The sequence below is a fragment of the Ptychodera flava genome, chromosome 21, assembly GCF_041260155.1.
Source record: "Ptychodera flava strain L36383 chromosome 21, AS_Pfla_20210202, whole genome shotgun sequence".
NCBI lineage: Eukaryota > Metazoa > Hemichordata > Enteropneusta > Ptychoderidae > Ptychodera > Ptychodera flava.
In genome coordinates, this window is record NC_091948.1 from 19,260,890 (window position 1) to 19,286,592 (window position 25,703).

At 36.3% G+C, this 25,703-nt stretch overlaps 2 protein-coding genes across 4 annotated transcripts; one reads left to right on the forward strand and one right to left on the reverse strand.

Moving 5' to 3' along the window:
* The first annotated feature begins 37 nt into the window (after positions 1-37).
* Positions 38-5,397, forward strand: LOC139121635 (tubulin polyglutamylase complex subunit 2-like). 2 transcript variants are annotated; one of them, XM_070686697.1, is made up of 8 exons: positions 38-240; positions 866-1,033; positions 1,825-1,971; positions 2,343-2,438; positions 2,652-2,815; positions 3,433-3,596; positions 3,976-4,029; positions 4,373-5,397. In XM_070686697.1, exons 1-8 carry the CDS (start codon positions 138-140, stop codon positions 4,446-4,448), a joined length of 972 nt encoding a protein of 323 aa, XP_070542798.1. In that variant the 5' UTR covers positions 38-137; the 3' UTR covers positions 4,449-5,397. The 2 variants fall into 2 exon arrangements, with proteins under 2 accessions (XP_070542798.1, XP_070542797.1); XM_070686696.1 differs by having other exon boundaries at positions 52-240; positions 1,828-1,971; positions 4,373-5,396.
* On the reverse strand, positions 5,344-25,406 carry LOC139121631 (phosphatidylinositol 3-kinase catalytic subunit type 3-like). 2 transcript variants are annotated; one of them, XR_011549332.1, is made up of 21 exons: positions 25,261-25,406; positions 23,849-24,037; positions 22,998-23,055; positions 22,533-22,618; positions 21,179-21,392; positions 20,374-20,469; positions 19,645-19,716; positions 17,610-17,714; positions 16,685-16,963; positions 15,795-15,934; positions 14,921-15,056; positions 14,600-14,776; positions 13,921-14,037; positions 12,858-13,124; positions 11,116-11,250; positions 10,811-10,895; positions 10,008-10,251; positions 7,489-7,579; positions 6,898-7,023; positions 6,089-6,209; positions 5,898-6,057 (listed from the first exon to the last, which is right to left on the reverse strand). XR_011549332.1 is itself a non-coding variant. In XM_070686684.1 (20 exons), exons 1-20 carry the CDS (start codon positions 25,332-25,334, stop codon positions 6,195-6,197), a joined length of 2,706 nt encoding a protein of 901 aa, XP_070542785.1. In that variant the 5' UTR covers positions 25,335-25,406; the 3' UTR covers positions 5,344-6,194. The 2 variants fall into 2 exon arrangements, 1 of the variants encoding a protein (XP_070542785.1); XM_070686684.1 differs by having other exon boundaries at positions 5,344-6,209.
* Between the last annotated feature and the right edge of the window lie 297 nt (positions 25,407-25,703).

The window sequence follows — 25,703 nt, forward strand, 5'->3', positions numbered from 1 at the left end:
TCTAAAAATAACGACATTCCTAAGTGTGCTAACAAACAACGAACAAATAAACGAATAGCGAGGCAGGTGAAATTTTACCTGTCAACATAAACAAATCAAACAAAACCTCTGTTCGGGTCAACTTAAAAGATATTCAAATGTTGGCTAAGGCACATTTTGAAACAGGAACAAAGATGGCTGAAATTCCACATACGAAAGATATGTTCGATCGCCTTACCATGGGCATAGTTAGGTCTCTCGGTAAGTCAAGTGTCAAATGATTTCATCTTGACAGTGGACCAATGACCTGAATATGACCTAGACCTGGGACTACAATATGCATAGGGAAATAGTTGTGTGTTTGCTAAAATATGTAGTTTAAGGCCACTGTGGTAATAATTACACAAGACTTTCTCCAAATTATTTAATACCAAAACAACACTGTAACTAATTTTTGTACTATTGAAACTTTTGAATTAATATTGAATGAATTGTAATGTTTATGCACATATTTTTCCACAAGTAATTTACTCTCCTTTCTAGGGGAACGGATTTGTCACTTCAAAATCTAAGTGATAACATTAACACTGTGCATACTTGTAGTGTTATTTGTGACAAATTAAATTTTCAGTGTATTACGCATCAACTGTAAGCCTTGTGATTCTGAATGTTAATTCTCATGCAATGATTTGGTGATTCTAAATCTCAATTCTATGTTTGTTTAAAACTATAAACTGGTGACTTTTTATGTATTTTCCATATTTTTTACTTGCCAGGTTAACAAGGTAATATAGTGGCGGAAAACTGTTTCTCTGAGCCAAATCACAAGGATAAGATTATATTGACCAATGATTCACTTTGTTGTCATTTCTTTCATATACCACAGAAAAACGACCAGGAGTGCGCGATGTGAGACTTCGAGACAGGAAGCCAGCAGAGAGGCATATCATAGTATCGTGGGAACAGAAAAATTCATGCATGCTGCCTGACGACTTGAAGAGATTTTATTTAACCACAGATGGTATGCTTCTGCAGTGGAACATCAAATTTGATGGTAAGCCCTGAGAAAACGTCATCTGTGCTGGATAAGAGTAGACGTGCTGATAAGCTAATGGGCATTCTTGCTTGATATAGTGATACACATTTCATGTATAATGATCCCTTGTCAACATTTTTCATTTTGTACGGTTTTCATCAGGATACTGTACAAATAAAGGCCGATTTACTGTTTAAGACAATGAGATTCAGGTAACCCAGTGAATCCACAAAACTTATATAGACAAAATGATACTGAGATTTTGTGATTAAAAGAAATTCTTGCTGTTGAAAAGATCAGTCTGCTTAAAGAGTACCACAAGAACATTGTTTCAAATATGTATAAGTACCAAAACAAATGTAATAGCCCCAACGCCACCTCTGTGGGTCGAACAATTTTTTACTAGATACTTAGCTCAAATCAAAGTTTTGTTTGTCAGTAGTCTGTATGCACAATTTGTCTTGCTCAAATTGTTTCTCATAATACAGACACATACAAGTGACAAGTTCTCATATTAATAATAAACCTTACAGTGAAATGTTTGTCATACAGTAAGAGGCACAAACTTTGAGTTAGCATTCTTAGTCTGTGATTGTGGCAAGAGTTGAAGGGTGACCTTATGACTTCATGGCAAAAACTGAATGATAGGAAAGACTGTACTATAACATTGAACTCAAGCAACAGAAAGGGAAGGTTTATTTTGAGATCATTGCAATAGAAATTTTGTATAATCACATCAACCAGCTAAGTGTCAATCTACTTATGATGATGTCATAGGATCATGCAATCTTCACATTTTCAATTAACAGCAGATCAAGGGATTCAAATAGGTCGAATGGAAATCAACGCAATAGCAAATGTCACCAAGATAGGGGGTACAAATGCATCAAGAAACACAGCATCATTGGGTGATGTAGATTATGACACTGACGAAGATAGCTCTACAGAACTTGAAGGTGAGTTTGCATGCCTAGCTCTACAAGTGAGACAAACCCCGAGAATTTACATCAAAAATAAATCAAACATCCTGTCAAACACATCCTTTATTATAACGAGCAAAAAATCATGTCATATCTTTCTGTAAGATAATTTATATTCTTATTCTTCTTTCAGTGTGGATATTTATGCATAATTTTAGCGATTTGAGTGTATTTCTAAAGTGAAAAGAGAAGTGTTCAGATGACATTTACATCTGCCTTGAGCTTTGATTATAACCGGTCAAGACCTAAATATATTCTGCCACGTTGATCATATTGTGGTTTTTAGCATACAGGTTACGTAAGTGACTATGACATGAATTAATTTTCTCTACTGTCTTCATCTACAGACAAGCCGCACTTTGATACTCGAAGTCGCGCATTTGAATTGGACCCATGTGAAGGGTATGGAAAAGTATGTCTAGTTTATAAAAATACAAAACCAGGTAAGTGGCCGTCAATCTACAATATTCTATCCGAACATTTCGTTATAAAAAAGCCCCCTGAAAAGATTGTGAAAATCTTTTAACCATATTTTTTCATGTATATATACACACATTACATACTAAACGTGTTGAGGTTTTATCACTACAACAGGAGAGCTTTTACCTAGTAACTACAACTCAAAAATAGGTGACCCATTGTTATCAATCTTTCAGGTTCTCCAGCACAGCATCCACAAATTTGGTTTTTGGATCGTTCACTGGCCTGGCACTTCTTGGCGGACAATTTCATGCAGTACTTTCGCCTGATGTTGATGCATCTGGGCCTGCCACAGTGGCAGTACACGTTCACTGATATTGGACTCAGTCCGTCTGCAAAGGTAAGGCTCTAGTTTATGTACAGTCGTTCATTAACTTCACCTTGTTCTAATCTAGTTAAGAAGACCTGCCCATGAACCTAACAAGAGGCAGAAATCAATTTTCAGAAGATGGAAAATTCTGTTTCATTACAGAAAACAGGATTTTGGGTGGACTCTGAACAGATTGTTTACAGGAAGAATAGTATGTTTCACTGAACAATATGATAGAGAAACTAGGTATTGTTCAAGAATCCTGTAATTTGATATCGATGCACGAAGTAAACTGCCCATTCAGCAATGTACAGGGGAGAGACTTACATTCAATGCAAAATCCTGTGAAATTAGGATGAATAGCAGTTGAGGACAAGATTAAGATTTTCTCTAATACACAGTATCCTGGTATTTAGGTCTGAGTCAATATGATTCCCAACTAACATCACCAAGTTATCTTTTAACAGGACACTTTTGAATACAAGTATTGTAAATATTGGTTCAGGCACAGTGCATAGAAGTTTTAGAAACTTTAATTAAAGAGCGCCAAAGAGTCCAACTTTGAGTCAGATGGCTTGGGTGATGTAACCCATACTTTTTAAATTAAGCAACTGTTTGTTACAACATCTGTATCATTCCTACGGCAGCAATGGTTCAACATGTATGCACCCATGAGGCTAAACATGGACTCTGAGCTGAAAGAACAGAGGACACACGATTGGCAGGACAGCAACAGCAGTGCGCCCTCTATGGACATGCCTGTCAATAAACTGGATGCTGGCAAGATCTTTAAAGGAAAATCAGATAAAAAGTAAGGATGAAGCCTTCCAAGATGTGCAGATTTATATCCTTTGCCTCAGTCATTTGGAAATCATATTCTCAATTAAACCCCTAGGTCAAGTGTTATCCATGTCAACACTAATGCAGTAAAATTGTGTCATTCATTGAGACAGAAATACCATTTTCAATTCTAACCATCCTTGCAGCTACAGTGTAGGTCCACAACATGTAAATAAGTAGGGGCTGTTCTTCCCATTCATCATTGCTGTTGACAGTATTTGTTCTACCTATATCAACATTCAAGTTAAATATGATGATTAAGCATTTTGTGCAGGTTTTTGAATAATTTATAGTGAGGCAGGAATGGTTTCACTGCGGAGCATGAAATCATCTTTCTTATAAACTTTCAGGAGTAAAAGTACCGCAGCAAAGAAGAAACCCAGCTCAACATCAACATCATCAAAGTAAGTCAGTAGTTACAGAGAGATGGCCATAAGTCTAATATATTGATGTCATATTGTTGTATCTTCCGTTTGCCAGTGAACAGGTCCAAGTGTTTCAAGTAAAACAATAAGCTAAGACCACCATACACAGTGGCAAATGTGTCAGCGTTATTACTTCTTGATATTCATGGAAATTGGAAAATAAGCTTGTTATAAAAAACTACATTTCAGAAATTTGTAGAGACTGTGAAATGACTATTCCTCAGCCTATTGTCAATCAGTGACAAAAATTAGTTGTAGTGTTGTCATTAGAACAGTAAGTGTCTGCAATGTAACATATGTCTGTCCTCCACTCCAATTTCAGGCCATCTTCATCAGGGCCTGGCGGCGGTGGAAGATCAATACAGAGCCAAACTTCTGCCATTGGCAAACCAAGATAACATTGGGCACTAATGGATTCAAGTTTAGATGTGCAATAGAAGTCGAATTCTGATCCCATTCCTGGCAACGCTGTCATCATGCATTGATAACTTTAAAAGAGTGTGAATAGCTAGGGCTGCATTTCTGTAAAACATGAGTTTGATTGGCGTAAGTTTAAAGCCTGGTAGGGCATCTTGAGAAGAAATACGCCGAGTGTTTTTGGATTGGACTGCTCTCCGGACAAGAAAATCAAACCGCTCTGTATATAAAGACCTTCTTTTTGCATTCAAAAACTGGCAAGTTGAAATGAATCTGAATCAGGGCAGGCAGTGGCAGTTCATGACAACATTCTTCTCCTCTGTGAATCATGAAAACTAACATCTCTGTAGCATTGAGAGAAAAGAGTGGAAAGTATCTGATTCCAGGCACAAAATGGAAATCCAGTGTAAACATGAGCCTGTCAGTGATCCACTACACCTACCTGAATTGCATTTGTTGGCCAACTGACATTCAAGTATATTGATATTTATAAATAACAGGTTGAGCTGAAGTATCGTGTCTGTCCTTTGTGACAGTGTGATGTCATAGCTTAGCAAGTATGTATTTCTGTTGGATCTTTGCCGGGTGAAAATGAATCTGATAACACACTTCGAGAGTCACAATGTTGAAAGGTAATCCGCGATGGTATCAAGTTAATTGGAATCAGATCTTGTAATTTAAAGAGCTCACTTTCCCCACTTAATACTGTGGCTTGCCACAGTTGAACTATTTTCAATTTGCTGTAAATATTTTTATGTTTCTAAAAAAGTCAACATATTAATTAAGAATAATAGCAATAGTGGACTCTGTAAAGGTCATTATTTGTGAGACTTACAAAAGAATGATTTGTTATTAATAATTATGAGTACTTATAAATGGTGTAAATAAACATCATTAACCTTTATTTACATTAAAAATGACACACATTGCACATGTTCTGTTGGATATCTATGAGTCGACATATCTGAGGATTAGAATCTGTGATGATGATAAAAGAGAGAGTGATTTTTTTCGTATTTTATTGTCTAAGTTGATGTGGTCTATACACCATGTCAGGTGAACTGGACAATCCTGGAGGGAACTTCAGTGATTCACCGTGACAAATTCTGATTACGATGTAAAGCTTGTGTACATCTGAAAGTTTAAATCAGGCCGTTGAAAATGGCACTTCGTAAGTTTGAGACCATTTCTCAACAGACAAGCCATGTGGGAATGGAAGGAAATTTTTATAAAGTGACAAGTTGTAGAAAGTAATGTGTGTAAGACTGACATATTCAGATGTGCTGAACTGGGAACGCAAATTATTTCAGGAAGTGTTATGATCAACATTTCTGTGTTTGAGTCAGTTCTTTGGCAAAACATTACACATTGTTGATGCATCCTTGTTTGTACAGATATCAACCAAGATGGAGTTCACAGTACCAGTAATGGTGGATTTCATAGTACCAGTAATGTAACTGCACATGGCAGTAAGTGATGCTGCTTTTAGTACACGTCAATGTAACAATCCACTCTGATAGTCAATTGATGATTTTCTTAGTGTGGTACATTAGAATGGCTTCACTGTCCTGACAATCAGACCTGTGAAGTTTGCCTACAGCATGACTCTGTGATGGGTCAATGTACAACAGTTGTTCTCCATGTAATGAATGTAACCAAATACTTGTCACATTATTCCTCTTCATAAGGCAAATTATCTCATCCAGTAGACACTACCCAGCCATGCTTCACCTTCTCCAATACTGAAAATCAAAAAAAGTATTTTAGTTTTCCTTCATTGGCGCATTGCAAATTTATCAAGAAAATTTGAATATTTCCCTCGTGCCTTCATGGGTTTTACTGTGACATGGGGAACCCAGGCTAAAATGGGCAACCCCATTAATATTTATCGTCCACTTCTGTACACTTGTTCACCCCTAATTCCCTATAAAAAAGTCCACAATTACCACTGATAACAATGGTATTGGAACAAACCATGGTGGTAAACAGGTTAACAGAAGAGACTTTTCTGTTCGGAATGGGCATGTTTCAGTTCGGTGATATCACTTGGATGGCGAAATACCAATTATGCAGTCTGGCAGCAATGCTACAACACCAAAGTTCACACATATTAACCATGCAGGTATCCTCATGTAGTGATAGTATCAACCATGACAAACTATCATGATAATTATTTTTCAACAACTTTGCAGAAGTACATTTTTATACAGAAGTAAATACCAACAGTTTTGTCACAGATGAAGAAGTTATACCATTTTAATTATTTTACATAGAATCATAGACTTCTAAAATTATCAGTACAGAATTTTTTTTTAGTTCCAAAATATGATATAAAAGGCAAAAACGACATAGGTGGAATATCTGGTGAAGAACTGGTAATGTTATCACACGGAAAAATACATAAACAAAACTAACAGAAAGATAACTGACCTGTGCAAATTTGTGGAATTGTTCAACAACCGCTGCAAATACAGCACTAGCACTGACATCAATCAGTGTCTGCATGTAATGCACTGCCTCTTCATCACTCAGATCAAGACGGAATTTGTCTTGTACCTGTCATGCAAAAAAAACAGCGGAAATCATTGCTTTAACTGATAAAAAGGCAGATTTGTGAATCCTTCAAATATTCATGGTAAAATGTGACAGCAATGACTTGACATTTCAGAACAATGTCACTAGGTTTAATGCTGATATAAATAAATCATGTGAATTATTTGCTGTATCTTAGGATTTACTGAAACTGCACTGTACTGACATTCCCTGCAGTGTGCTTTTACTCAAGTAGTACCATAAACAAAAGTATTGTCAGTGTGCCACTAGGTGGCGCTCTAACATGAGCCCTACACAACAAGTAGAGAGGCTATATAACCAAATGTACTGGGAACATGTTTTCATTTTTGTAAAACCATCAACGAATCCTCACTGAAAGATGCTTCAAGTGTACAGTTTCAAAAACCTATAACTTTTTCCAGAAATCCATCAATTGAGACAACAGAGCAATGCTCATGGGTTACTAACCTTCTTCACTGTTTTGTCAGGTTCCAAGGCAATATCTGGTACACTGGCATCCACCATCAATGAAAACAAGTTGAGAATAAGATTGGCATGCCTGAAACACAAATATCATTCCTTTCAGTCTCAAATTACTATTATAATTATCCAACTTAACTAAATGAACCCTTCACAGTATTTCTAATGTTCTTACATAAATTATCATTCCTGAATTGCATTCTCACCACCTATTACTCCATCATTTACTGTAAAATGCCTTTCAATGTGACTCAAATATAATCCTATATCAGTCAAATAAGAATATTCAATATCTGCTTTGTAAATTGAGTGACTGGCTTTTCTATCATTGTACCTTGACTGGCATATTAGTCAACATTATTTTTCAGTTTACAACCTAACCACGACCATTTTTAGCTCACGTGTGTAAACACGTGGGCTATTGTCATAGTGATGTCTGTCTGTCTGTCCGTGTGTGTGTGTGTGTGTGTGTGTGTGTTAGTGTGTGTGTGTGTGTGTCTGTCTGTCTGTCTGTTTACACGATAACTCAAAAACGCCTGAACGGATTCAAGTCAGATTTGGTAGACAGGTACCATATGCTACTTGCAAGAACTGATTAGATTTTGGTTAGTGTGGCTTGCATATTAATGAAGTTATGCAATATCGTTTTTTTCCGTACAATGGTTTCCCTATGGAGACGGTAATGACAGTGTAGACATATATCAAGAAATACTGCACAAAATTTCATGAAACTTTTCACAGATGACAATCTCAGAACATTATAATGATGCTGTGAGTGTCATGTCAATTACCTTCTCATTTGCATATTTAATGAACTTTTGTTATTAGTGAGATAACTCTGAAATTCCTGCACCAAACTTGATGATACTTGCAACAAATATTGATCTGATATATATCTAATTATACTTAGAAGCATTGGGCAGTGTCAAGTTAATAAATAGGTCATTTGCATATTTTATGAAGTTTTGTAATTAGTCATATAACTCCGATATAACTTCACCAAATGTAATGCAATCTGCTGCAGATACTGATCCGACTGATATCTAACTGTAGTACAAAGCATTAAGTAGTGTGAAATTAATTAAGGGTTCATTTGCATATTTAATGAACTTTGTAATTAGGTATATAACTCTGAAATTACGGCACCCAAGTCTTTGAAATTCGGTACAGATATTGTTTTGATAAATATCTAATTGTACTGAGAAGCATTTGGCAGTGTCAAGTTAACAAATAGCTCATTTGCATATTTTATGAAGTTTTGTAATTAGTGATATAACTCCAAAATAACTGCACCAAATGTGATTAAATCTGTTGCAGATACTGATCCGACAGATATCTAATTGTGGTGTACAGCATTTACTTGTGTGAAGTTAATTCAGGGTTTATTTGCATATTTAATGAACTTTGTAATTAGTGATATTACTCCAAAATTACAGCGTTAAATTTGATGAAACTTGCTACAGATGTTGATCTGATAAATATCCAATTGTACTGAGAAGCATTGAACACTGTCAAGTTAATAATTAGCTCATTTGCATATTTCATGAAGTTTTATAATTAGTCATATAACTCCGAAAGAACTGCATCAAATGTGATGAAAACTGCTGCATATACTGATCTGACAGATATCTAACTGTGTTGTAAAGCATTTAGTAGTGTAAAGTTAATTAAGGGTTCATTTGCATATTTAATAAACCTTGTAATTAGGTATATAGCTCTGAAATTACGGCACCAAATTTTGTGAAACGTGCTACAGATATTGATTTGATAAATATTTAATTGTGCTATGAATCATTGAACAGTGTCAAGTTAATATATGGATTATTTGCATATTTAATGAACTTTGTAATTAGTGACATTACTCTAAAATTACTGCATTAAATTAAATAAAAAGTGCTATAAATGTTGATCTGATTGATATCTAATTGTCCCATGAAGCATTGAGCAGTGTCAAGTTAATTAACAGCTCATTTGCATATTAAATAAAGTTTTGTAATTAATGATTAAAATCTGAGAGTACTGTGCGATGTTGAAAAAACCTGCTTCATTTAGTGATAACATATATCTTATTTTTCTGTGAAGCGTACTACTATTAATTAACCTGTTGTAAAACACGTGAGCATATTCAGTTCATATCTGGTTTTTCATACAATTCTACAGGCTCTAGGCTGCATTATCAAATGTGTCCTTCTCTTGGCTTTATTTTAACAACCTTCAATATGAAATAATACAATCTCACAAATCAATCTAACTCAAATGTTATGCCGTAAACATAAAAATATACATGTACCGGTACACTGATATAACACTTACCGGTACCTATGATGGAATTAAAATTTTCACAATGTGACAGACATGGATGCCGAGCCATTGTACAAATACTGTACTCAGTCACAGCAAAACAAAGCAATTGACAGCCTAGCAATTAATACCAATTCTCGCTGAATATCAATACAGCATAAATCACTCTCTTGAAGCAAACTTGGACAGATAAGTTGTGCGTTTACCTTCTGAGATGCAAAAATGATGTGTAGCAATATTTTCTGAAGTCCTGATACTGTTCACTGTTAGCACCACCCATCCCTTCTATCATTTCCTTGCTGAGCTTCATGGGAGGGGGAAGGGGTTTGGGGTCACGACCTAGGATGTAGCCGAAGTCCACATGGAACAGATGACCTGATTGGGTCATGAGAAGGTTGTCCAAATGCCGATCACCAATACCAAGAAGGTACGTGATTACACAGTAACCAGCTGAAAAGTGGCGATATATAATGTGAGACAAAGACACAAAGAGCAAAGACACAAAAAAATTGTGAAAGCAAAGACCCTCAAGATTCATTTTTCTCAAGGGTCTATGGCTCAAGCAATCCAGAAGTGATGTTCATTGATGATTTCTGCTGCCTCACTTTAGAATTCAAGATTTTCAAGACTCCGGTCTCACACTTTTAAATCATATAATCCCTGGGGAACATATTTTCAAGAGATGTGAGAAGAGATATGAATTGATAAATTTACATACTGGTATTGCAAGTGGGTCTTTTTATATCTGGGCTACATATGTACACAGATGTTAGTGTAATAAAGCAATGCATTTTGAGACAATACTTGTCACTTTCATGATATTTCTTGATGGAGCAATTAGTTGCACTGCAAGGAAAATCAATCATGTTATCCAGTATAAAGAGAGAGGTGAGACAGAAGGGAGAAATCTAGTTACTACAAGATGTACAGGAGCAAGGTAAATATTCATGGTAGTCATATTCAAAACAAAGGAGTAAAGGCTATGTTAGGTAAAAGGTCATCTACTCACCACAGCTCCTGATATACGTATCCATCACATCTGGATGAATGCCAAAGGGAGCACCCTCACTGGGGGCATACTTTCTGAAATAATTCTGAAAACGGAAAAAAACGAATTTATTATAGAGAAATATAGCACAACCATAAATTTGACTTTCAGCAAATTCTTGATTGATATTAAAAGTATTGCACTATCTACGACTAGTGTGTGCTTGCCACAAGTCCCATCACATACATTTTACTTGGATTTTCCATCAGAAACAAACGAGCATGTAAAAACGTTTAACTGGTAAACACACATTACTGTGCTCTCACCTGTATACTGCCATCATTTGATAAGACATCAGCAACTGCCACGGACTCTACAAACTGTATGAAACCATGGCGACTGCTGGTTGCTATGGCTTTGTATGTTGTTAATTTCAGGTCAAGGTTCTCCTGTCTCAACAACTGTGATGGAGAGGACAGTGGTAGAGAGTGTTACTTCAACATTATTAGTGATAACAATACAAAACAAAGAGAGATAAGACAAGATATTTAGGACATGGTTAATAAACTCTACACAGCTTCTGTGACAATTTAAAACTTTTCAAAAGTAATTCTGATCAATACATAAGACATTAATACATTGTAAGGACTAAAGATTGTGACAAATCACCATAGGTTAAAGCACCCAACAATGCCCTGACAACTGTAATTTGGTTTGTCTTCATCTGTGTATTGTGTCATGCATTTGTCATATTCATTAAGGACATCAAATTGTCAGTCTGGATGTTCTGAGGTACAGGTATGTGTGTGTTGATTTGTATGTGCAGCACTTAAAAAGGGGCTGCCTGTAGCTCACTGACAAGGTTCTCTGTGATTGGTTCATTTTTGTATGTTTGATTGTATTAAAGAGGCACTCCCATTTGGTAACATTTTTAAAACACATTTTTTTAATGCCAACGGTTGATATTTGACGTGGCGACTGCGCGCAGATTGCGAGATATCCATAAAAACATGTCATTTCCCGAGCGTATTTTTCACATCCCGAAGTTTTACGATCGTTTCTGATTATGACGCGAAATCCCCCGAAGGTTTGTTGTCGTGCTGATTGACGATATTCTAGGGAGTCCATAATAAGTTCGAACGACGCAATTTTACCTCCCACTGCGAAGACTTTATATACAGCATTATGCCTTTACCACAGGTCAGTTTTTGAAAACTTCTTCTTAGCTTTTGTCGTTGTCATTATTCTAAATCAGTTGTATTATATTTTTAACCAATACCACACAAACATCAGTTTTCTACGTGTTAAATATTAGCCGCCTCCGATGACTACATTTTGTCGTCTGCCACACATTACGTGTGGTTCGCCGCGCGCGTGGTATGCGTCTATGCATACCACGCGGTGGCCGCTATGTATCAACCGCACGTAACTGGGCTAGTCACCTATGCGAATTCTGGTGGAATCAGCAAAATTTTTTTCGTTTTATCACCAAGTCAGTAAGACTCAGCTTTCTCCCACAGGGCATGACCGATCACCGAGGCAAGTGGTACTGTGGCGTACAGCAGCGTCAGTGTGGACTCGTACTCCATAGCTTAGTTGACAATGGCCCCAGTGCCGAACGTTCGATGTTCGGAAGCTGAATTTAGGTGGGCCACCGGAATTCAAACTTTTACATGTTTTTATCGATATCTCGCGATCCGCGCGCAGTCGCCACGTCAAATATCGACCGATGGCACTAAAAAAATGTGTTTTAAAAATGTTACCAAGTGGGAGTGCCACTTTAAGATTTATTTAATTTATCATAAATTTATTTAACAGCTGCATACATCTCATAATGAATATATTCTGATGAGTTGTGGGTCAGCTCTAATTGCGACACATCTTAACTTTACACTGATACATCCCAAAGCAAAATTAGTGATCATTTGATTATCCCTGTACAATTTTATAGCCATCTGTAGGTAGAATGACACTGAAAGCCTGTTGGATAATTCTTTTGGGATCGACTCATCTATTTGTTACTTTTTACATCTCTAAATTAATTTTATCAAACATTTAAATGACTTACCGTGTCCATCAAGTGTACAATCTGCAAAATGAGTTGGTCTTGCCTGAGATCATCACCGTTCTTGAATATCGTCACATACTCCCCACCGTTTGTCGTCCTGAACGTCAGTTTGCATGGCATCAAGGCACTCTTGAAAAGCGCAGCTTTCTGTATGACTATGCCATTGACTTTGACCTCGGGGTCAACGGGCAAGGGTAAAGGATCAAATTGTACAAAGTTGATTTTGCTGATTTCCGGATCTGACAGCAGTGCCTGTAGTCTTTCAATCTGAAAAATGTAGGAAATTTGGAGTAAATATTGAAAGAAAAAAATCCTGAGTGAAGATGAAATTAAATTGTGACCACTGTAAGTGTACTGATGGTAATATTACCAGCAAGATTTTTACAAATAATTGAGCCTGATCTGATAACTAGCCTGATAATTAGACAGATCTGTGCAATCACAAACTAATTTCAGGCTACCAATTGAATAAAGTATGGCACTTGTCATTACTTTCCTGTAGCTTGATAAAGGCTTTGATGGTGTGTGCAGCAAAACCATAGTAGATTTAGTTAATACTGACTTTGAACCAGCAGACTGAAGAGATATTGGTGGAAATTGTGGAAATGATGGATTATGGGAGAATCTAACCAGTGAAATTTATCAATATTTAAAATTTCCAATGGAAGTCATTCTTTGTGGTACAACACTTAAAGTCAATACTGGCAACTACATTAAATGACAGGAAGATAGTGAACACAATATTTTACTCCGTGTTTATTCCTGACTCTACATATGCCTTTGTATTTGAAGACATCACTGTAAAAGCTTGTAATTTTTTTCTGACATGCAAAATTATTTTACACAAGACTGAGACATGATCAGAAAACTTGCCAGTTTCATATCAGCTACCAGTACAATATGAAAGACAACTGGCCCTCTACAACTTACATGCCAATAGAGTGTATCACAAGATTTCAAATGCAACACCACACATATGATTACTACAGTGTTGCTCTAAAATCATAACCATATGATCCCTAAAATTGTCAAAAATGATATTTAAATATTCAATATTATGTACCTTCTTTTTCCTGTTACCACTCTCTCTTGCAACTGTCTTTGTCAGGAGAACAAGCCTGTCCACAAACGTCTGCTGTCTGGCCAGCAAAGATCTCCTGATTCGACATTGACGCCCTCCCTGCATAGAAAATGTAAAAAATACAAACACATCAAAATCAGCCAAAAAGTTGGACTGATTATATGTATGGCAATATATTTTCAACAAATAATTCCAATGCAGAACATAGTGAAGAATTTCTTACAATCAATCCCCTTTCATAAAGATTCAATCCTTTTTTAATATGCAAATGATTTCGAGTAACCTCTGACACCAATTGAAGCTGTCACAACTGACCTAACAAACACAACACAACATTGAATGTCTTGTCACACTTTTGTATCTTCTTTCCTGACATGCAGAGCCACAATAGAATAGAGACACCACAGAAATTCACCAGACACAAAAGCGAGAAATCTGTGGACACATAGCATTTTGCATAAATCACTTGTAAACTATGGAAAACTTAGGGTTAGGAATAGAGTACAAAACTACATGTCTCAAAAGAAACCCTTTCACAATGTATTTACCAATCTTCACTCATGGCGATATGAAATAAGACTATATCCAGCCACTGCCTGAGCAACACTATACCATTGTTATCTGGGCAGTATCGCAGACAGACACTGCTGTTTCAACTCACCCTGACCAGAGCCTGGCTGAACCTCTTCATGACCGTGATGTACATCTCCGATATCTTGTTGTCTTTGGACATGCTGTCCTGGTCGTCGCATTCCACCAGCAGAAACCAGTAAAAATAGCTAGCCAGAGTGAAATTGTGACACGCTCTGTTGATCAGGAATGTTGCAAGGTCGTATTGCTGTTGAAAGAGAACAGAAAAGATAGGCAAAATTCATTAGTTGGAAAGCATCAGAGAGGTAATAATTTGGATCTGTCAATCAACCTTGACATTAGGTGAATAAACAATCTGAAATCTTGCTGTTATATTGTCATTACCACTAACCTCATCCTCCACCACATCTTCACTTTCCTCCATTTTGACAGACGTCTGTTCTGAACCTGGAGACTCAATATCTGAGCACTGTGAAGGTGTTCTTGGTGTTGGACTGGCAAGGCTACCGGTGGGTGTACTGGGAAGTCTGCAGGGACAGAGTAACAAATATAGAAATCAGCAAATCAGTGTTACAGTAGAATGCTCCTCAGGGACAGATATTTGGACTCTCAAACTTTTTCAATTCTTCTCTGATCTACTACTTGTAGGGGTTCATTTTAAAGCTCTTGGTGTAAGAAAATTTTCACTCTCTTAGTTTTTCAAAAATTAAAAAAATTTTTCATCCATAGAGTTAACACAGCAATGGTGGCAATTTTGAATTTCAAATATCGGCAAATATTGAGTATTTTGTTTCTGCAATACCAAAATTTGACCCCTAATTTTTATACTTGATTTTGAAAGAGAAAGATTCCTTGAGAAAAGTTTGGGCAAAAGTTTAAGTCTTTCATTTCCAAGGCACATACTACCTTAACCCTTTGAGTGCTGTAATTTTTTCCCGCCAAAATTTTAGTGCAACATTTTACCTATTTTTATGAATTTTTCTGTAATTTTTTTGATAATTTTGGACCAAATGGAGATTTTATTTCATTCGCTACAGCTTTTTCTCAAAATTATGGCAAAAATCTGGGAAAAAATTGGCTGGGGTTTATTTTATAAAGGGGACAAAAATAGACTTTGGTGCTCAAAGGGTTAAAGCAATTTAGGAAATCAAGAATTACCTGTGGCAGTCTGATAACAATATGTATGCTGTAGAATTATGTTCTTGGACATACTTTGGGTATCCAATTTTTTCTAACTACACATATGAGATGATGTAATAACATACCTTTCTCTTTCAACGGGCGACATTTCAGATAATTGTGTGTAGGATTCTCTTTTGGGAGGTGATTCCAACCCTGCTTTGATCTCATCAAAGTTTTCATACTTCAGGGCCTGCACCAGCTGCAGCAGATACAATTGTAGTTCCTACAACAAAGAAATAAATAAAACAGACACCCATTGGAAGTTACTGATTGTCGGAGAACCAAGCACAACTGGTAATTAGTAAATTACGCTTTTCACCTTGTGACTGAAAAATCCTTAGACTTTTTTCATGACTTTTGTACTTCTCAAATCACGATCTTACACAGACTTTATTTTATTAAGAAATACAAATGCTGGCAGAAAGCAAATGTTTCTATTAGAACATCTTAATGATTGATGTTGCTATATATAGATCTAGAGACTTCTCCTCAAAGACAAAAGTACACTAGTATCAGTTCAATATTGTGTTATTTGATTTGACAGAACGAGATTCATATATCAGCCAACACATGTATGATTGTTAGTCAGAGATGGGAAACTGGAAACAGCCTTAGTAATTTGTAGGCTGCCTGAATTACCGTACATGCAAACTATGATCTGTACAAATACTGTCTGGCATATAAAATCACTGGATGTATTAGCAGTTTATGGTTTCCTGCAACTACGTCAAAAAGAAGGAGATAACCCTTGTATCCAAATTTGCCTTAAAATGATTGAGGTCCAACTTGACACACAAAATATCTGAATCACTTGTACACCAAAATTTAGGGGTGAAAGAGAAAGAGTAAAATTAGAAAGTATGTGATTTTTTTTATTAAAGTCTACACCAATCGGATATGATCTCATCTCCTATGTTTAACCACTACATCCTAACAACAAAACAGCTGACTCCATATATCTTATCTGACTCACCTCATCATCCGCTTTTTGTAACCTAGCAACAGCATAGCGCCTGACTGTGGGATTTGTAAACTGTGGAGACAACAACTCCAAAGCATCAGCGACATCAATAGCTTGCCACTTGCCCAGTAAATCCAACGCCTGCTTGGCTTCTGGAGGGAGATTCCAGTTGACACACTTCAGGAACTTTGTCAGGGCTTGCTTTTGGTGAGTTAGGTAGAAGCGGAATTTCCAAACCAAGTCTTCCTCTTCTGATGTGAGTGTCTTGGTCGGTGAATACCCAACAATCACCTATTGAATGAAAATAGTACCAGGTAGTCTTTCATTTTAATTTAGTTAATGATTTAAGCGATATATCTGTCATCAAAGCATTAGTTAATCAGTACTAGCTGCATATGGTTTTCAGATTTGTCCATGGGGATAATAATAAGAGCTTCCTAACAAAAGCCACGGCATCAAATTTTACGCTGGCTGACATGAAAGGTGCTTGCAAAAGTTACATGCATTTGAACTTAATATTGATGATGAAATACAACCTTCAATCGTCCTGTCAGTGACTGCCTTCCATTCGTGAAAACAATATTTGTTTTTTTTGTCATTTTCTCCGCGCGTAATTAAAGTCATAAATTATGTAACAGATAATTTCATTATGCTTCTCTTCCATGAAGTGCTTATCAAAATAGTATTTGATACTTCAAATGAATTTCATACTTGTACATAGGTAAACCATAGGGCAACAGTGTGTAGATTAAATTTGATCAGCTCTACTTATGGTCGTCAATCAATTAATTTTCACATGAGATGTCAAAAGAACATCTTCAAGCCAATGGTAACCACAGCTGTTGTTTCCCTTTCAAATAAATTGCCACCTTCTGTAACACTGAACCACTGTCAGTCCATGACCTTGACTGAAGTAATGTTGTACTGCATGACTTACATTGAGTTGGTCTCTGGTGGCTGCATTTGGTTTTAAATCCCGATCTGAGACTCCACTGCGAACACTTCTGGCAAGTTTGTGGTGTTTACTCTCAACCAAGTTTTCCTGATAAAAATTTAACATCAATAACAATGTAAGAATAGTGATCAGATATACAAAGAGCACAAAAATGGGATAAAATAGTTTCAAACCAAAAGCCAAATGTAAATGACACTATTGAGACTTTTAAGGAAATGGTAAAATATAGGATAGCTTTCTCCTAGTCAAAGAGAAATGTTTGAATTTTATTCAGATAAAAACAGATGGTTTGGAAAAACTAGATTGCTTTCCTCATTCTTGATATGTTCACCAATAGGACAGAAAATAATCTGCTTACTTTGTACAGTAGTTCTGATTTTATTAAACACAATTGTTTCCCTGAAAATCCTCTATGTTATGTGAAATAGCTAGATCCACATGTTTCCCTACACAAATATTCCATGTGGTAGTATTTGTGTCATTCTGTTTGTAAACATAAAGAATCATGACCAGCAAAGGCGATAAAAACAGCAACTACTTTTTTATCATAACATTTACATTGTGAGATCCAACAGTTTCCTCAAGAGTATACTTTGTGCTGAGGTAAAATTTGATCATGCCACTGACTATACTAATCTTACTTGACCAGAGAAAGTTTTTGACATTACATGTACTTGTACTTGCACGAAACTGACCTGACAATGTTTTGAGAAATTCAAAAAATGTACTCAGTGAGTTCATCTATCATAAAAATTAAAGGGCAACACCGTGTCTTCTGATATCATGACAAATACTGTTCCAGCAAATGAGAAGCTTTCTGACTCTGGGCATGGTAGCTATCTCTTTATGAATTTTTAAATAGACATGAATATTTATCTATCAGCCACATGAAATTCCAAAATTGTTTATTCAAATCATAAATTGCCAAACAGAACATGCTCTTAAGTCAGTTATTTATCACCTTCACCTACATGAACTCCAACACTTATGTTTAAGTAAATTATTAAATGTCTTCTTGAAAAGGAAGGAAAGTTTATAGTACGATGGACAAAACTGCACACATGGTAGTGAATACACAGGCCTTACTGGGCATAGAACACATCAGTGAGAATTTCATCTGTAGGATCTAAGTCTACCAATCATCCATAATTGAACCATACTCTGACAAGTGATAGACCATGAAGTTAGTGTGGAATGCATTGTTTTTCAGATCATTGTCTCATGTGTTAGATATAGCTGATCAGTAGGAGCCCCTTGAGTATCACGAAAAATGTGTTCTTTGTAGTTTTGCCGGCTTAGGACAACTGACCTTTTTGTGACTTGTAAGTACATCCATTGCTTTGAGACATTGTCAAGGGATTTGAGCATAGAAGTAATTGAAAAGCAGTTTGGATCTCAATGTTTGACATTTACTGAACAAAACAAAGGTATAATGTTTGAAAAGACCAGTTGTCTTTGTAGGTGGTAATCCCTAAATCTTTCTTATCCTACAGACATTCTAACAATGTTTCTGCGTAACATCTTCTTTAGATAAGGTGACAAGATAAAAGAAAGTCAATCGTCAAAATTGTATTCATCCATACATAAAGCCACACACTGGTATGCTAATTAACTATTCCAATTACCAATAGGTCAGAGGTAAGCCATTGTTGGTTTCATTGAAGTTTTAAGAAAATAATTTTTCCAGAAATTAATAAAATATTTCTCCCAGCAGCATATTATTCACTATTATTAATTTTTCATCAATCTAAATGTCTTCATTATCAGTTTCTTGCCATAAATATTCAAGTAGCCTTTGAATTAATTACAGTTGGTTGCAAATCCCTCATGGCAATTGTTTTATTTCAAGACTGGACCTTGGAAATAGTTCATGCATATCATATGAGCACTATCAGCATATGTAAAAGTGAACTGATAATTGTGATATCAAAAATTGCATTTCAAGAGAATGAATAATTAACCAGTCTATAAATAGCCACAGAAGCATAACACAAAGGACATTGAGTTCATCTCTCACCAGTAGCATTTCAGGGTCTGGAACTTTGACAATTTCTGCTGATGGCCTGACTTGTACAACAGCATCTGAATCCTGGATAAAAGAAAAACACATCAGCCACGTCAGTTGTAGTATCTACCCTGATACATGCAAAATGGAACATAAAGTTTGGTGACACTTGTGAGGAACATGTTTGTGAAAATCACAACAGATGAAACTTGACAAACACTCATGAACCTTGGCGTCCCACAACCCTCCTTTGTGTAATTCTTAGTATAATTACCAATGAACAAAACAACCTAGGAATACTGGAGAAAAAACAGAAGGAGCAACACAAGAAAGTACTTGATGAAAATAAAATTAATCAGACATTATATAGTGCTATTGCAATTATACCTAATGTCTACTAATAAAACTAACACTGCATTTATCCATTAATAAAATTACCATTCTTTGAACGTGGTATTGAAATAATATTTGTCCAAACTAACACCGTGAGCTTTTTATCCATCAATAAAATAGCGATTCTTTGATGGTTTTTAACTTGATTTCAGCAAACATGAACTCAGTTGATTAAGTATAGCACCAACATCTGATACTATAGCGAAAGTGAAAATACTGAATATGAACAATATCTGTTCCTAGAATATGTTTATCATGCCTTTCTCACAATAAAGGGATTGACTTGCAGAAAAAAAATTGAGTGTCATGAATATTGATGCATGATGGGAAAATATCTCAATCGATTACCTTTTCAAAATAGACAACAGAATAGTCCAGTGCATCATAGTGTATTCGTGGAAATTCAACCATTAAAAACATGAAATTAGAATTTCGCTTTTCTTTCTGAAAAATAAAAGTTACAAACAACAATAACATGTGATGTGCAGCTACGATGATTCTTAAGATAATTTCTATGCATTAAAAATATGAACATGTCAACTTTGAAATTCTTGTCTGCTTTTATCCATAAAGTGTACAAATCATAATTTACAAATATTTACTATCCATGACTACATCCATTATTATTTGGTTTGAATACTTGAACAAATATCATTAATATACTTTGCATACATTAATAAGATCATCATGAATATACAGTTTAGTTTATCTCAGTAGATAGACGTGTTGGTAACTAAACCTGATACCTTTGTTTCCAGCTTTTCATATCATGGCCATGCTTTTTGTTATTGTTTGATTGTGAGATACTGCAGCATGATATGCAAGGCCACTGTATGCTATGATTTCTCCATTTGACCATCTTTTCTGCTGGTACAATTCTGTCGTAGTAGCAATGGGGCTTTAAATTCATAAACTTCAAAAATTAAAGGATTTGGATTATCTCGCATGGGCTTCACTATAATATGTACAGTATGTGTAATTCACAAATTGAATTGGTAAAACATTGTTACCTTAACATAACACTCTCCATATCAGGTTCAGTACACCTTTGATGAGATCAGGGGTGTGGTTAAATCTGTCCATGATGTAAATGTCGAAAAGAAACAAACATTCGAATTTTCGGTAAGTATAAAAATTAACATAATGTTCTCACCTCATTAATCATTTCTATCTCCCGAAATGTCAACCTATCCAGCCAGTCCACTTTGACCATGTGTCCCTTGCGGTGTTTCTTGGTCAGTTTGGCCAATCTGGACATCTGGTCATCATTCCTACCTGACGACTTCCCTGGAGTTGTGGTATTAAGACTACCATCAGCCTCAATGTCTGGCCAAACCCGTAAATCATGCATACCCTGGCGAAATGTACTGTAAAATACACGGGTATTATGTTACTGCAATCCTATGTCAGTGTTTTTGCTAAGGTTGGGGAACATTGGTAAATTATTTGGGAATTGTGGTAACATTTCTTCTGTCCCCTAATCTGATTGCATTGATATACCAAGGGGAACCCCGGTAACATGACTGGGGAACCCCGGTAACATTTACCAGGATACCAGCCTTAACAAAGACACTGTATGTCCACTGTGGAGTTTCTAAAAACTTGCAGTATATTTAGCAGTCCATTGAGAAAGTGGATCAACAAGCAGAAAACACAGGGAACATGTAAGATATTCATGTAAGATATTCAGTAGGACCATAGGGGAAAGAAATCAGTCCCCTTGGGTGGGGAGGGAGTTTTTTTGTGCAACGGTTTACCTTATTTTATTTTATTAATTTTGACTGTGATATTTCAAATAAAGTTAGAGTCCAAACCGTCTGACTGCTTTCTTTATTACTACAAGTAATTTTTGTTAATTTTGACTGTGGTATTTCAAATACAGATTTCGACTCCACACCGTCTGACTGCTTTATATATTACCGACAAGTCCTTATCTCCTCTCAAACTTGTGTATACGCCACTGTAATTGCTCCGAAAACATTGCCAACTTGCTAATCCACTGTCGGTATCAGCGGATTAAGTGATTGAGTCAACACCACAGGACAGGACGGCTGTGGTGTTGACTTAATAAGCTAATCCGCTGATACGCTCAGTCATTATCAAGTTGGCAATGTTTGCGCAGCAATTAGAGTGGTATGTGCACTGGTTGAAGAGGAGATAAGGTATTGGAAACACAGTCAGACAGTTTGGAGTCGAAAGCTTTATTTGAAATATCACAGTCAAAATTAATAAAATCAAATATTAAAGGTAAACCGTTGCACAAAGAAAACATCCCCACCCCAGGGGACTTTCATCTGCCCCCTGTGGTAGGACACAAAAAAGTTAGTGTTTTCCTGGTCTCAGTCCTTGTCTCGGTCTCTCTGTCTCTGTTTGTCTGTCTGTCTCTGTCTCTCCTCCTGTCTCTCTCTCTGTCTCTCTCTCTCTCCACCCCCCCCCCCCCACCATCTCTAAAAGTCTTCCTTTCTTTGTTCTTCTACCATCCTTGGAAAATTCTCTTTGTCACTCACCCATGTTTTCCGAATAGTGAAATGGTAGTTCCACCTACAGGAATGGCCTTACGAGGTCCATACAGATCCCAAATAGTTAATGCCACCTGTAGTTGAAAGATATGGTAAATATACGGTGGGAAAGAGAATATAGAATACATATATACACCGTCATTTTCTGGGGGTCTAATGTACAACCATGAAGTACTATGAGACTGATGTTATACAACTACCAAATTGACACTAGACTTGTTCAATTCATATACGTTCCTTGTTTTGCTATACAGTGTCTTTATTTTCCCTTTGCTAAACCACATCTTACTTTTCTTTGTGTACAACCACGGCAGTAAGTTTTATCCAAGATACAATGATGATACTCCTGATGAATGCTTTGGAAAATGTATGTCTTATATATGTCGACAGTGATCTCAACAAGTCTTTGCAACAGGTGTAAAAACAAAAGAGGTCAAAAGAGTCTGACATTACCTGTGCATTGCGTGGTAGATCACAGAACCTCACTGGTAAAGTTAACCATTCATTCCAACTGTTAAAGAAAAATCAAAATTTGAATTTAAGTACAGCCAACTATTATATGAGCAAGTATTTTGGCATCACAGAAAAGTGTCGACAGTAACAGAAGTATTGTCCGTTGAAGTTGTTCATCATGCAAATTCTATGTTAAACTCAGACTCTGATACATGTCAGTTTCTCCCTGGACTCACACTACAAAGTGGTTATACTTATCAGTTCAACAATGTATCAATTTTACATATTTACTTGTCGATTAGTCGAGGGACAATAGCTGATACTTTCAATGATATTTTCACTATTTTTCATTGTAGAAAACAAGCGCATAGACTTATTCTTCTCCTTCATAAAGCATCTTAAACTTCACAGTGTTAGCCTTGCTGACACAATTAATTGTACAATGTGTAATGTTGTTGTTGACAAATGAATTCTATTCTTGACTAGCATTCAGTCTCCAACAATAATATATCCAGTCTTCAACAATAATATTGACATTTCATATACAGGCCAAGTTTATAAGTCAGCTTCCCTCAGTGGAGAACCCTGAACAGACATGTAGCTGATCTGATCATCTACTCAAACTAGTCTGTATATGAAATTGGTCACAAATTTCAAGCAAGTTATTTATGAAGCTAGCAGTACATACTGGGTCACCGTCTGATATAATATGACATAACTTCCGCTTTTTTTTGTGTTCTTTTCTTTTATTATCCCTGTTGTATATATCATCCTATATCTCCACACCTCTCCCTACCTGTGATTCAAAGCCAATCCGTACAAACAAAAGACACAACATCAACATCACTTACTTCCACCTTGTGCTGAAAGGTTTATATGAGGTTCTCGTCGTCAGTGCCAGTGGTTTGCCATCTGCAAATACCTGACAGGTCACATACATATCTGAGCAGCCATCTTGGTAGAGGCCTGAGTAACGCAGCTGAGGATCCTCCACCAGAGCTTTGAAACTTTTATGTTCTCTTTTACCTTCAAGTGTGCCTCTGAAATAATCAGAATTCAAAAAAAATGTCATTGCTCTGTGAAGATCATGGGAACAATTAACCCTTTGTGTGCAGTAATTTTTCCCTCCAAAATTTTAGTGCAACTTTTTACTAAATTTTATGAATTTTCTGTAATTTTTTGATGATTTTGGACCAAATGGACATCACATCTGCTTGGCTGAAGCTTTTTATCAAAATTTTGGCTGAAATCTGAAAAAAAAAATTGACTGGGGTATATTTTATACAGGTGACAAAAATTGACTTTGGCACTCAACCACTTAACACAATTATCTCAGTTGTTTCTAGGAAATGAAATTACTTGCACACAATATAATACTTGATAACTAGAGAGATACGATTCAGTTTTATGCATGTTGCACTGACGAAGTATACATTTCTATTCTATCATGGCTATGATTGCAGCATTTTGCTTGCAGTGTTGCAGTATAAAGGCTATTCCTGACCTTTGACCTTAGGTTCACTTTTTCCTGATGATAACCTGAGTACATCAACCAAGACAAGTGAGACTATGGTATCAGTATCTCTATGGTATGGCTATAAATACAGAAATTATGCTAAGCAAAGAATGGTTATCTTTTCATGGTAACCATGACACGGGGAAATATTTTTACTGCCACTAGCCTGTTGACAAGGCGCCCTTTGACCACAAGAAATTCGGATTCAAAGGCCCTACCATGGAGGCAGCGAGTTTGGCTCCACTTTCCTAAAGATGTGTCGACGCCAGAAAGTTAACTTGATGTGACGCTTTGTTTCTGCAGACTACCAAAACTGATAATGATGCCGATGATGATGATAATACGATGATGGTGTATCGAGACTGAAAGTGACACCACCATCGGCTAGACAATAACATTAAATACGGAAGTGGGTCCTCCCCCTCGTCTTTTGTACAAATCCCTTAATTAACTTATGCCAATTTAGCTACAACGGCTTCTTTTGTCACAATAGTCGAAAAAAACAGTTCGACAACTTACTGACTTCCGCAGAAGTTTTACAGGAATCGTGTACGGACAAAATGTACGCGGTTTCCTGGAAGTCACTCGATCACGATCTGCTACATCACTCAGCTGCCTGGTGTCTACAGGCGGCTTTGTTATCATGTCGCATTCAGCTCAAATGTTCACATATTAGACAAATATATTTGTGCTAGCACTGAAGATGCTTATCAAAACTACCTTGACGCAAAAATATCGTGTACTTACATCTTAATTTGCACGTTCACGTCTAAATCACAGCTGTAAACATAGTTGAACCTGTCAGGGTCCTGAGCCGCCATATTTACTGCTGTGCATTGTGGGAATTTTAAGTTTCCCTGTGGGGGAAATATGCGTAATGCAGGTAGCAATTCTTAAAAATTGCGAATATAAATTTATTTGTTGTTTTCTGTATAATTCTAAAGTTCACTCTCATATTTCTTATTACAGAAGACAAATATTTCTTCAATGTAGGGTAGTATTGAAAGTGTAATTTGCATTTGAATGAACGCTTGTCAAGAAATCCGACAAACGCGTATACCGAATAACCCTCTGAGCTAACGGTGTAAAAATTGCGCGAGATCTATCGCTCTACTTTCTTTTGATTCATCTAACATGATTTTCTGAGTCTACTTAGTAGCATAAAATGCATTATGTCAAACGAGGTGGAA